General features: G+C 42.2%; 1 protein-coding gene across 1 annotated transcript in view; it reads right to left on the bottom strand.

The window, feature by feature from the left end:
* LOC128653007 (ADP-ribosylation factor-like protein 13B) overlaps positions 1–13,865 on the bottom strand; it is a gene marked incomplete in the record, with an annotated part of 226,677 nt that overhangs the window by 131,237 nt on the left and 81,575 nt on the right. The window contains 1 exon segment of the mRNA XM_053706039.1: positions 828–933. Within this exon segment, the coding sequence (XP_053562014.1) occupies positions 828–933 (106 nt within the window).

Genomic DNA, 13,865 nt, shown 5'->3' with positions numbered 1-13,865 from the left:
GAGAAATAAATTTATCAGGTAAGCATAAATTATGTTTTTTCAGATCCTCAGAGAGTTCTTTGCCACAAGGTGCCATGTTGAACTTCCAGTGACCAGTACAAGAGTGTGTGAGAGCGATAACAACAAATTTAACACACCTGCTCCCCAGTCACACCTGAGACCTTGTAACACTAACGAGTCACATGACATTGGGGAGTGAAAATGGCTAATTGGGCCCAATTTGGACATTTCCACTTAGGGGTGTACTCACTTTTGTTGCCAATGGTTTAGACATTAATGGTTGTGTGTTGAGTTATTTTGAGGGGACAGCAAATGTGCACAGTTATACAGACTGTACGCTCACTACTTTACATTGTAGCAAAGTGTCATTTCTTTAGTGTTGTCACATAAAAAGATATAATAAAATATTTACAAAAATGTGAGGGGTGTACTCATTTTTGTGAGATACTGTATGACCAAATGCATATATTGTTTTTATACATCAATATACAATGTCCCTTTAATAAACATAATTATATTTGCTTCTCGTGATATATTGCTTGTTTCTCAAGGAAGCAGCAACCATACATGCAGCTATACCTGTGTATGCTCACCTCATATCCTCTTATTTTCAATTAGTTAAAAACCATGGCAAAAAAAGGGATTGTTATAAATAAAATGTTTTAATAAAATAATGTTAATGCTTTTATTTATTTTTTACACTGGAAGAAAATAAATAAATTATAATATATATACACACGCACAAATGTATATCCCAATTTACAGTATATTGTTTATAAAATAGCCAAACAATGTTCCTATAATCCCCAAAACCATAAAATACTTACAATTTTACATAAGCACTTGTTTTCATTTACAAGTTTTTCCAGCGCAATTAACTCTATTATGTCAGCTTCTTGTAAAGCTTCTTCCCTGTCCTGTTTATTTGCCAAGCTGGAAAACAAAAATCAGTATTTTTTAAAATACATTTATTGAACAATAAATTATATGAATGTAGATTCATTTACACATATTTTAGAGGAAGGGTGTCCAAAAACAAAACTAAACACTCCCCAAACAAGCTCATTATATTCATTAACTTGACTTAAAGAGACCGTAAACACTTTGAGACTAATATAAAGGGCTAGATTACAAGTGAGGCACAAACGGTTTTGTGCAAGCGATATCGTGTTTTCGCGATCAGTTTTAATTGCACTTATATTACAATTTGAGCGAAATTGCGATTGTGCTATCTTGATTTATACTATAATTGTTACCGCAATCTCAGAGCTATGGTTAACTGTTTTACAAAATTAAAAAGATGCACAAAACACTTCAAAAATACATTACAAAGTACAGTTACACTCATAATAACAAATCTAATAAACATTATTTACAAAAAGAATTGCACAAAAAAGTTATAAGGGCTCAAAGATATAAGATCTCGGGTGTTAGAAAAAATATTTTATGTTAGGATAATGCATTTGCGAAAATGCGATTGTGGTTGCGCAATAGTCGGGTGTTAGGTTTTTTTCCACTTTTTTTTCTCCATTGACTTCAATGCGGGTACACATGAACACGCACGTGATATTAGATGTTGAGATTTTTTGCGCTAGTCGGGTTACCGCTTGCGCAAAATATATATATATTTTTTTTAAACAGTTTTTTATTGAAGTTTTCAACTCAAAGTCATATACAGAGATCGCCCATCAGCGATAAATATATCAAAGTATCACATAAGGTACCGGAAAAACATAATTTATGCTTACCTGATAAATTTATTTCTCTTGTAGTGTATCCAGTCCACGGATCATCCATTACTTATGGGATATTAACTCCTCCCCAACAGGAAGTGCAAGAGGATTCACCCAGCAGAGCTGCTATATAGCTCCTCCCCTAACTGCCATTACCAGTCATTCGACCGAAAACATGCAGAGAAAGGAAAACCATAGGGTGCAGTGGTGACTGTAGTTTAATGGAAAAATTACCTGCCTTAAAGTGACAGGGCGGGCCGTGGACTGGATACACTACAAGAGAAATAAATTTATCAGGTAAGCATAAATTATGTTTTCTCTTGTTAAGTGTATCCAGTCCACGGATCATCCATTACTTATGGGATACCAATACCAAAGCTAAAGTACACGGATGACGGGAGGGACAGGCAGGCTCTTTATATGGAAGGAACCACTGCCTGAAGAAACTTTCTCCCAAAAACAGCCTCCGAAGAAGCAAAAGTGTCAAATTTGTAAAATTTGGAAAAAGTATGAAGAGAAGACCAAGTTGCAGCCTTGCAAATCTGTTCAACAGAAGCCTCATTCTTAAAGGCCCAAGTGGAAGCCACAGCTCTAGTAGAATGTGCTGTAATTCTTTCAGGAGGCTGCTGTCCAGCAGTCTCATAGGCTAACCGTATTATGCTACGAAGCCAAAAGGAGAGAGAGGTAGCCGAAGCTTTTTGACCTCTCCTCTGACCAGAATAAACGACAAACAGGGAAGACGTTTGTCGAAAATCCTTAGTTGCCTGTAGATAAAATTTCAGGGCACGGACTACATCTAGATTGTGTAGCAGACGTTCCTTTTTCGAAGAAGGATTAGGACACAAAGATGGAACCACAATCTCTTGATTGATATTCCTGTTAGTGACCACCTTAGGTAGGAACCCAGGTTTAGTACGCAGAACTACCTTGTCTGAATGAAAAATCAGATAAGGAGAATCACAATGTAAGGCAGATAACTCAGAGACTCTTCGAGCCGAGGAAATCACCATTAAAAACAGAACTTTCCAAGATAACAACTTGATATCAATGGAATGAAGGGGTTCAAACGGAACCCCCTGTAAAACATTAAGAACTAAGTTCAAACTCCATGGTGGAGCAACAGTTTTAAACACAGGCTTGATCCTAGCTAAAGCCTGACAAAAAGCTTGAACGTCCGGAACTTCTGACAGACGTTTGTGTAAAAGAATGGACAGAGCTGAAATCTGTCCCTTTAAGGAACTAGCGGATAAACCCTTTTCTAAACCTTTTGTAGAAAAGACAATATCCTCGGAATCCTAACCTTACTCCATGAGTAACTCTTGGATTCGCACCAATATAAGTATTTGCGCCATATCTTATGGTAAATCTTTCTGGTAACAGGCTTCCTAGCCTGTATTAAGGTATCAATAACTGACTCAGAAAAACCACGTTTTGATAAAATCAAGCGTTCAATTTCCAAGCAGTCAGCTTCAGAGAAATTAGATTTTGATGTTTGAAGGGACCCTGGATCAGAAGGTCCTGTTTCAGAGGTAGCGACCAAGGTGGACAGGATGACATGTCCACTAGATCTGCATACCAAGTCCTGCGTGGCCATGCAGGTGCTATTAGAATCACTGATGCTCTCTCCTGTTTGATTCTGGCAATCAATCGAGGAAGCATCGGGAAGGGTGGAAACACATAAGCCATCCCGAAGGTCCAAGGTGCTGTCAAAGCATCTATCAGAACCGCTCCCGGATCCCTGGATCTGGACCCGTAACGAGGAAGCTTGGCGTTCTGTCGAGACGCCATGAGATCTATCTCTGGTTTGCCCCAACGTCGAAGTATTTTGGCAAAGACCTCCGGATGAAGTTCCCACTCCCCCAAATGAAAAGTCTGACGACTTAAGAAATCCGCCTCCCAGTTCTCCACTCCCGGGATGTGGATTGCTGACAGGTGGCAAGAGTGAGACTATGCCCAGCGAATTATCTTTGATACTTCCATCATTGCTAGGGAGCTTCTTGTCCCTCCCTGATGGTTGATGTAAGCTACAGTCGTGATGTTGTCCGACTGAAACCTGATGAACCCCCGAGTTAACTGGGGCCAAGCCAGAAGGGCATTGAGAACTGCTCTCAATTCCAGAATGTTTATTGGTAGGAGACTCTCCTCCTGATTCCATTGTCCCTGAGCCTTCAGAGAATTCCAGACAGCGCCCCAACCTAGTAGGCTGGCGTCTGTTGTTACAATTGTCCAGTCCGGCCTGCTGAATGGCATCACCCTGGACAGATGTGGCCGAGAAAGCCACCATAGAAGAGAATTTCTGGTCTCTTGATCCAGATTCAGAGTAGGGGACAAGTCTGAGTAATCCCCATTCCACTGACTTAGCATGCACAATTGCAGCGGTCTGAGATGTAGGCGTGCAAAGGGTACTATGTCCATTGCTGCTACCATTAAGCCGATCACCTCCATGCATTGAGCTACTGACGGGTGTTGAATGGAATGAAGGACACGGCATGCATTTTGAAGCTTTGTTAACCTGTCTTCTGTCAGGTAAATCTTCATTTCTACAGAATCTATAAGAGTCCCCAAGAAGGGAACTCTTGTGAGTGGAAAGAGAGAACTCTTCTTTTCGTTCACCTTCCATCCATGCGACCTTAGAAATGCCAGTACTAACTCTGTATGAGACTTGGCAGTTTGAAAGCTTGAAGCTTGTATCAGAATGTCGTCTAGGTACGGAGCTACCGCAATTCCTCGCGGTCTTAGTACCGCCAGAAGAGCACCCAGAACCCTTGTGAAGATTCTCGGAGCCGTAGCCAATCCGAATGGAAGAGCTACAAACTGGTAATGCCTGTCTAGAAAGGCAAACCTTAGATACCGGTAATGATCTTTGTGAATCGGTATGTGAAGGTAAGCATCCTTTAAATCCACTGTGGTCATGTACTGACCCTTTTGGATCATGGGTAAAATTGTCCGAATAGTTTCCATTTTGAACGATGGAACTCTTAGGAATTTGTTTAGGATCTTTAAATCCAAGATTGGCCTGAAAGTTCCCTCTTTTTTGGGAACCACAAACAGATTTGAGTAAAACCCTTGTCCTTGTTCCGACCGCGGAACCGGATGGATCACTCCCATTAATAAAAGATCTTGTACGCAGCGTAGAAACGCCTCTTTCTTTATTTGGTTTGTTGACAACCTTGACAGATGAAATCTCCCTCTTGGGGGAGAGAATTTGAAGTCTAGAAGGTATCCCTGAGATATGATCTCTAACGCCCAGGGGTCCTGGACATCTCTTGCCCAAGCCTGGGCGAAGAGAGAAAGTCTGCCCCCCACTAGATCCGTTCCCGGATCGGGGGCCCTCGATTCATGCTGTCTTAGGGGCAGCAGCAGGTTTCCTGGCCTGCTTGCCCTTGTTCCAGGACTGGTTAGGTCTCCAGCCTTGTCTGTAGCGAGCAACAGCTCCTTCCTGTTTTGGTGCAGAAGAAGTTGATGCTGCTCCTGCTTTGAAATTACGAAAGGAACGAAAATTAGACTGTCTAGCCTTAGGTTTGGCTCTGTCTTGAGGCAGGGCATGGCCTTTACCTCCTGTAATGTCAGCGATAATTTCTTTCAACCCGGGCCCGAATAAGGTCTGCCCTTTGAAAGGTATATTAAGCAATTTAGATTTAGAAGTAACGTCAGCTGACCAGGATTTTAGCCACAGTGCTCTGCGTGCCTGAATGGCGAATCCGGAATTCTTAGCCGTAAGTTTAGTTAAATGTACTACGGCATCTGAAATAAATGAGTTAGCTAACTTAAGGGCTTTAAGCTTGTGTGTAATCTCATCTAATGGAGCTGATTCAAGTGTCTCTTCCAGAGACTCAAACCAAAATGCTGCTGCAGCCGTGACAGGCGCAATGCATGCAAGAGGTTGCAATATAAAACCTTGTTGAACAAACATTTTCTTAAGGTAACCCTCTAACTTTTTATCCATTGGATCTGAAAAGGCACAGCTATCCTCCACCGGGATAGTGGTACGCTTAGCTAAAGTAGAAACTGCTCCCTCCACCTTAGGGACCGTTTGCCATAAGTCCCGTGTGGTGGCGTCTATTGGAAACATCTTTCTAAATATCGGAGGGGGTGAGAACGGCACACCGGGTCTATCCCACTCCTTAGTAACAATTTCAGTAAGTCTCTTAAGTATAGGAAAAACGTCAGTACTCGCCGGTACCGCAAAATATTTATCCAACCTACACATTTTCTCTGGTATTGCAACTGTGTTACAATCATTCAGAGCCGCTAACACCTCCCCTAGTAATACACAGAGGTTTTCCAGCTTAAATTTAAAATTTGAAATATCTGAATCAAGTTTGTTTGGATCAGAACCGTCACCCGCAGAATGAAGCTCTCCGTCCTCATGTTCTGCAAATTGTGACGCAGTGTCTGACATGGCCCTAATATTATCAGCGCACTCTGTTCTCACCCCAGAGTGATCACGCTTACCTCTTAGTTCTGGTAATTTAGCCAAAACTTCAGTCATAACAGTAGCCATATCCTGTAATGTGATTTGTAATGGCCGCCCAGATGTACTCGGCGCTACAATATCACGCACCTCCTGAGCGGGAGATGCAGGTACTGACACGTGAGGCGAGTTAGTCGGCATAACTCTCCCCTCGTTGTTTGGTGAAATATGTTCAATTTGTACAGATTGACTTTTATTTAAAGTAGCATCAATACAGTTAGTACATAAATTTCTATTGGGCTCCACTTTGGCTTTAGCACATATAGCACAGATATCTTCCTCTGAATCAGACATGTTTAACACACTAGCAAATAAACTAGCAACTTGGAAATACTTTTCAAGTAATTTACTATAATATGAAAACGTACTGTGCCTATAAGAAGCACAGAAAAAGTTATGACAGTTGAAAATTAATAAACTGAAAAGTTATAGCATCAAATCTTTGTAAAAAACACAATTTTAGCAAAGGATTGCTCCCATTAGCAAAGGATAACTAACCCTGATAGCAGAAAAAAAAAAAAAAAAAAAAAAATACAGAAATAAACGTTTTTTTATCACAGTCAACTACAATCTCACAGCTCTGCTGTGAGTGATTACCTCACTCAAAACAAGTTTTGAAGACCCCTGAGTTCTGAACCGGATCATGCAGGGAAGACAATAAACTTCTGACTGAATTTTTTGATGCGTAGCAAAAGCACCTCTCCCCCTCACACATAACAGTGAGAGAGATCAGTAAACTGTCATAAATTAAATAAAACGACTGCCAAGTGGAAAAAACAGAATTTATGTTTACCTGATAAATTACTTTCTCCAACGGTGTGTCCGGTCCACGGCGTCATCCTTACTTGTGGGATATTCTCTTCCCCAACAGGAAATGGCAAAGAGCCCAGCAAAGCTGGTCACATGATCCCTCCTAGGCTCCGCCTACCCCAGTCATTCGACCGACGTTAAGGAGGAATATTTGCATAGGAGAAACCATATGTTACCGTGGTGACTGTAGTTAAAGAAAATAAATTATCAGACCTGATTAAAAAAACCAGGGCGGGCCGTGGACCGGACACACCGTTGGAGAAAGTAATTTATCAGGTAAACATAAATTCTGTTTTCTCCAACATTGGTGTGTCCGGTCCACGGCGTCATCCTTACTTGTGGGAACCAATACCAAAGCTTTAGGACACGGATGAAGGGAGGGAGCAAATCAGGTCACCTAAATGGAAGGCACCACGGCTTGCAAAACCTTTCTCCCAAAAATAGCCTCAGAAGAAGCAAAAGTATCAAATTTGTAAAATTTAGAAAAAGTGTGCAGTGAAGACCAAGTCGCTGCCTTACATATCTGATCAACAGAAGCCTCGTTCTTGAAGGCCCATGTGGAAGCCACAGCCCTAGTGGAGTGAGCTGTGATTCTTTCAGGAGGCTGCCGTCCGGCAGTCTCATAAGCCAATCGGATAATGCTTTTAATCCAGAAGGAGAGAGAGGTAGAAGTTGCTTTTTGACCTCTCCGTTTACCAGAATAAACAACAAACAAAGACAAAGTTTGTCTGAAATCCTTAGTAGCTGCTAAGTAAAATTTGAGAGCACGAACTACATCCAAGTTGTGCAACAAACGTTCCTTCTTTGAAACTGGATTAGGACACAAAGAAGGCACAACTATCTCCTGGTTAATGTTTTTGTTAGAAACAACTTTTGGAAGAAAACCAGGTTTAGTACGCAAAACCACCTTATCTGCATGGAACACCAGATAAGGAGAAGAACACTGCAGAGCAGATAATTCTGAAACTCTTCTAGCAGAAGAAATTGCAACCAAAAACAAAACTTTCCAAGATAATAACTTAATATCAACGGAATGTAAGGGTTCAAACGGAACCCCCTGAAGAACTGAAAGAACTAGGTTGAGACTCCAAGGAGGAGTCAAAATTTTGTAAACAGGCTTGATTCTAACCAGAGCCTGAACAAAGGCTAGAACATCTGGCACAGCTGCCAGCTTTTTGTGAAGTAACACAGACAAGGCAGAAATCTGTCCCATCAAGGAACTTGCAGATAATCCTTTTTCCAATCCTTCTCGAAGGAAGGATAGACTCTTAGGAATCTTAACCTTGTCCCAAGGGAATCCTGCAGATTCACACCAACAGATATACCAAATTATGTGGTAATTTTTCTGGTTACAGGCTTTCAGGCCTGAACAAGAGTATTAATAACAGAATCTGAGAACCCTCGCTTTGATAAGATCAAGCGTTCAATCTCCAAGCAGTCAGCTGGAGTGGGTCGAACGGACCTAGAACAAGAAGGTCTCGTCTCAAAGGTAGCTTCCATGGTGGAGCCGATGACATATTCACCAGATCTGCATACCAAGTCCTGCGTGGCCACGCAGGAGCTATCAAAATCACCGACGCCCTCTCATGATTGATCCTGGCTACCAGCCTGGGGATGAGAGGAAACGGCGGGAACACATAAGCTAGTTTGAAGGTCCAAGGTGCTACTAGTGCATCCACTAGAGCCGCCTTGGGATCCCTGGATCTGTACCCGTAGTAAGGAACTCTGAAGTTCTGACGAGAGGCCATCAGATCCATGTCTGGAATGCCCCACGGTTGAGTGACTTGGGCAAAGATTTCCGGATGGAGTTCCCACTCCCCCGGATGCAATGTCTGACGACTCAGAAAATCCGCTTCCCAATTTTCCACTCCTGGGATGTGGATAGCAGACAGGTGGCAGGAGTGAGACTCCGCCCATAGAATGATTTTGGTCACTTCTTCCATCGCTAGGGAACTCCTTGTTCCCCCCTGATGGTTGATGTATGAACTTGGCCCTCGCTAGCTGAGGCCAAGCTTTGAGAGCATTGAATATCGCTCTCAGTTCCAGAATATTTATCGGTAGAAGAGATTCTACCCGAGACCAAAGACCCTGAGCTTTCAGGGATCCCCAGACCGCGCCCCAGCCCATCAGACTGGCGTCGGTCGTGACAATGACCCACTCTGGTCTGCGGAAGGTCATCCCTTGTGACAGGTTGTCCAGGGACAGCCACCAACGGAATGAGTCTCTGGTCCTCTGATTTACTTGTATCTTCGGAGACAAGTCTGAATAGTCCCCATTCCACTGACTGAGCATGAACAGTTGTAATGGTCTTAGATGAATGCGCACAAAAGGAACTATGTCCATTGCCGCTACCATCAAACCTATCACTTCCATGCACTGCGCTATGGAAGGAAGAGGAACGGAATGAAGTATCCGACAAGAGTCTAGAAGTTTTGTTTTTCTGGCTTCTGTCAGAAAAATCCTCATTTCTAAGGAGTCTATTATAGTTCCCAAGAAGGGAACCCTCGTTGACGGAGATAGAGAACTCTTTTCCACGTTCACTTTCCATCCGTGAGATCTGAGAAAGGCCAGGACAATGTCCGTGTGAGCCTTTACTTGAGGAAGGGACGACGCTCGAATCAGAATGTCGTCCAAGTAAGGTACTACAGCAATGCCCCTTGGTCTTAGCACCGCCAGAAGGGACCCTAGTACCTATGAGAAAATCCTAGGAGCAGTGGCTAATCCGAAAGAAAACGCCACGAACTGGAAATGCTTGTCCAGGAATGCAAACCTTAGGAACCGATGATGTTCCTTGTGGATAGGAATATGTAGATACGCATCCTTGAAATCCACCTTGGTCATGAATTGACCTTCCTGGATGGAAGGAAGAAGTGTTCGAATGGTTTCCATCTTGAACGATGGAACCTTGAGAAACTTGTTCAAGATCTTGAGATCTAAGATTGGTCTGAACGTTCCCTCTTTTTTGGGAACTATGAACAGATTGGAGTAGAACCCCATCCCTTGTTCTCCTAATGGAACAGGATGAATCACTCCCATTTTTAGCAGGTCTTCTACCCAATGTAAGAATGCCTGTCTTCTTATGTGGTCTGAAGACAACTGAGACCTGTGGAACCTCCCCCTTGGAGGAAGCCCCTTGAACTCCAGAGAATAACCTTGGGAGACTATTTCTAGCGCCCAAGGATCCAGAACATCTCTTGCCCAAGCCTGAGCGAAGAGAGAGAGTCTGCCCCCCACCAGATCCGGTCCCGGATCGGGGGCCCGCATTTCATGCTGTCTTGGTAGCAGTGGCAGGTTTCCTGGCCTGCTTTCCTTTGTTCCAGCCTTGCATAGGTCTCCAGGCTGGATTGGCTTGAGAAGTATTACCTTCCTGCTTAGAGGACGTAGCCCTTGGGGCTGATCCGTTTCTGCGAAAGGGACGAAACTTAGGTTTATTTTTGGTCTTGAAAAGACCTATCCTGAGGAAGGGCGTGGCCCTTGCCCCCAGTGATATCAGAGATAATCTCTTTCAAGTCAGGGCCAAAGAGTGTTTTCCCCTTGAAAGGAATGTCAAGCAATTTGTTCTTGGAAGACGCATCCGCTGCCCAAGATTTTAACCAAAGCGCTCTGCGCCACAATAGCAAACCCAGAATTTTTTCGCCGCTAACCTAGCCAATTGCAAGGTGGCGTCTAGGGTGAAAGAATTAGCCAATTTAAGAGCACGAATTCTGTCCATAATCTCCTCATAAGAAGAAGAATTACTAATAATCGCCTCTCCTAGCTCATCAAACTAGAAACACGCGGCTGCAGTGACAGGGACAATGCATGCAATTGGTTGTAGAAGGGAACCTTGCTGAACAAACATCTTTAGCAGACCTTCTAATTTTTTATCCATAGGATCTTGGAAAGCACAACTATCTTCTATGGGTATAGTGGCGCGCTTGTGTAGAGTAGAAACCGCCCCCTCGACCTTGGGGACTGTCTGCCATCAGTCCTTTCTGGGGTCGACTATAGGAAAACAATTTTATAAATATGGGGGGAGGTACTAAAGGTATACCGGGCCTGTCCCATTCTTTACTAACAATGTACGCCACCCGCTTGGATATAGGAAAAGCTTCGGGGGGCCCCGGGGCCTCTAAGAACTTTTCCATTTTACATAGTGGTTCTGGAATGACCAGATAATCACAATCATCCAAATCGGATAACACCTCCTTAAGCAGAGCGCGGAGATGTTCCAACTTAAATTTAAAAGTAATCACATCAGGTTCAGCTTGTTGAGAAATGTTTCCTGAATCTGAAATTTCTCCCTCAGACAAAACCTCCCTGGCCCCCTCAGACTGGTGTAGGGGCCCTTCAGAAACCATATCATCAGCGTTCTCATGCTCTACAGAATTTTCTAAAACAGAGCAGTCGCGCTTTCGCTGATAAGTGGGCATATTGGCTAAAATGTTTTTGATAGAATTATCCATTACAGCCGTTAAATGTTGCATAGTAAGGAGTATTGGCGCACTAGATGTACTAGGGGCCTCCTGTATGGGCAAGACTGGTGTAGACGAAGGAGGGGATGATGCAGTACCATGCTTACTCCCCTCACTTGAGGAATCATCTTGGGCATCATTTTTACTAAAAAATTTATTTTTTTTTATGACATAAAATACATATAGTTAAATGAGAAGGAACCTTGGTTTCCCCACAGTCAGAACACAATCTATCTGGTAGTTCAGACATGTTAAACAGGCATAAACTTGATAACAAAGTACAAAAAACGTTTTAAAATAAAACCGTTACTGTCACTTTAAATTTTAAACTAAACACACTTTATTACTGCAATTGCGAAAAAGTATGAAGGAATTGTTCAAAATTCACCAAAATTTCACCACAGTGTCTTAAAGCCTTAAAAGTATTGCACACCAAATTTGGAAGCTTTAACCCTTAAAATAACGGAACCGGAGCCGTTTTTATATTTAACCCCTTTACAGTCCCTGGAATCTGCTTTGCTGAGACCCAACCAAGCCCAAAGGGGAATACGATACCAAATGATGCCTTCAGAAAGACTTTTCTATGTATCAGAGCTCCACACACATGCAGCTGCATGCCATGCTGTCCTCAAAAACAAGTGCGCCATACCGGCGCGAAAATGAGGCTCTGACTATGATTAGGGAAAGCCCCTAAAGAATAAGGTGTCTAAAACAGTGCCTGCCGATATAATCATATCAAAATACCCAGAATAAATGATTCCTCAAGGCTAAATATGTGTTAATAATGAATCGATTTAGCCCAGAAAAAGTCTACAGTCTTAATAAGCCCTTGTGAAGCCCTTATTTACTATCTTAATAAACATGGCTTACCGGATCCCATAGGGAAAATGACAGCTTCCAGCATTACATCGTCTTGTTAGAATGTGTCATACCTCAAGCAGTAAGAGACTGCACACTGTTCCCCCAACTGAAGTTAATTGCTCTCAACAGTCCTGTGTGGAACAGCCATGGATTTTAGTTACGGTGCTAAAATCATTTTCCTCATACAAACAGAAATCTTCATCTCTTTTCTGTTTCTGAGTAAATAGTACATACCAGCACTATTTTAAAATAACAAACTCTTGATTGAATAATAAAAACTACAGTTAAACACTAAAAAACTCTAAGCCATCTCCGTGGAGATGTTGCCTGTACAACGGCAAAGAGAATGACTGGGGTAGGCGGAGCCTAGGAGGGATCATGTGACCAGCTTTGCTGGGCTCTTTGCCATTTCCTGTTGGGGAAGAGAATATCCCACAAGTAAGGATGACGCCGTGGACCGGACACACCTATGTTGGAGAAAAATAGTGCCCAAAACATTTTTTCACCCAGTACCTCAGAAAATTAAACGATTTTACATGCCAGCAAAAAACGTTTAACATTAATAAATTGAGTGTTATTAAAAAGCCTGTTGCTAGTCCCTGCAAATTAGGCTAAAGTCTTATGCATACAGTATAATTCCAGTGAAGTGCCATTCCCCAGAATACTGAAGTGTAAAATATACATACATGACAGCCTGATACCAGTTGCTGCTACTGCATTTAAGGCTGAGTTTACATTATATCGGTATGGCAGAATTTTCTCATCAATTCCATTGTCAGAAAATAATAAGCTGCTACATACCTCTTTGCAGATTAATCTGCCCGCTGTCCCCTGATCTGAAGTTTACCTCTCCTCAGATGGCCGAGAAACAGCAATATGATCTTAACTACTCCGGCTAAAATCATAGAAAAACTCAGGTAGATTCTTCTTCAAATTCTACCAGAGAAGGAATAACACACTCCGGTGCTATTATAAAATAACAAACTTTTGATTGAAGGTATGAAACTAAGTATAATCACCACAGTCCTCTCACACATCCTATCTATTCGTTGGGTGCAAGAGAATGACTGGTAATGGCAGTTAGGGGAGGAGCTATATAGCAGCTCTGCTGGGTGAATCCTCTTGCACTTCCTGTTGGGGAGGAGTTAATATCCCATAAGTAATGGATGATCCGTGGACTGGATACACTTAACAAGAGAAATGTAGGTCATCTGATAAAAAAAAACAATGGGTACAATTCCATCTCTCCATTCTATGCTAATAATAAAGTAGGAATGATAATAATAAATTGAAGTAGAGAGAATTAATGTTTTCCCTCTAGGGGTATAAGGCAGCATGTCTGGATTGTATGCATTTGTATGAGGGAGGGCGGCAATGAAAAATAAGTATGTATAAGTGGCATCTCACACCATGACCAGATGATGCGAGATATAAGCTATGGGCTATATGAAATGGAACTTCATTTTTTATTTTTTGTAATATTAAATGGAAAGTGATCCCCACACCTATAGGGAAAATATTTTATATCATTCT

The sequence above is a fragment of the Bombina bombina genome, chromosome 3, assembly GCF_027579735.1.
Source record: "Bombina bombina isolate aBomBom1 chromosome 3, aBomBom1.pri, whole genome shotgun sequence".
In the NCBI taxonomy this organism is placed as follows: Eukaryota; Metazoa; Chordata; class Amphibia; order Anura; family Bombinatoridae; genus Bombina; species Bombina bombina.
Note: the sequence above shows the minus strand (reverse complement) of the source record. Positions and strands in the feature narration are given on the sequence as shown.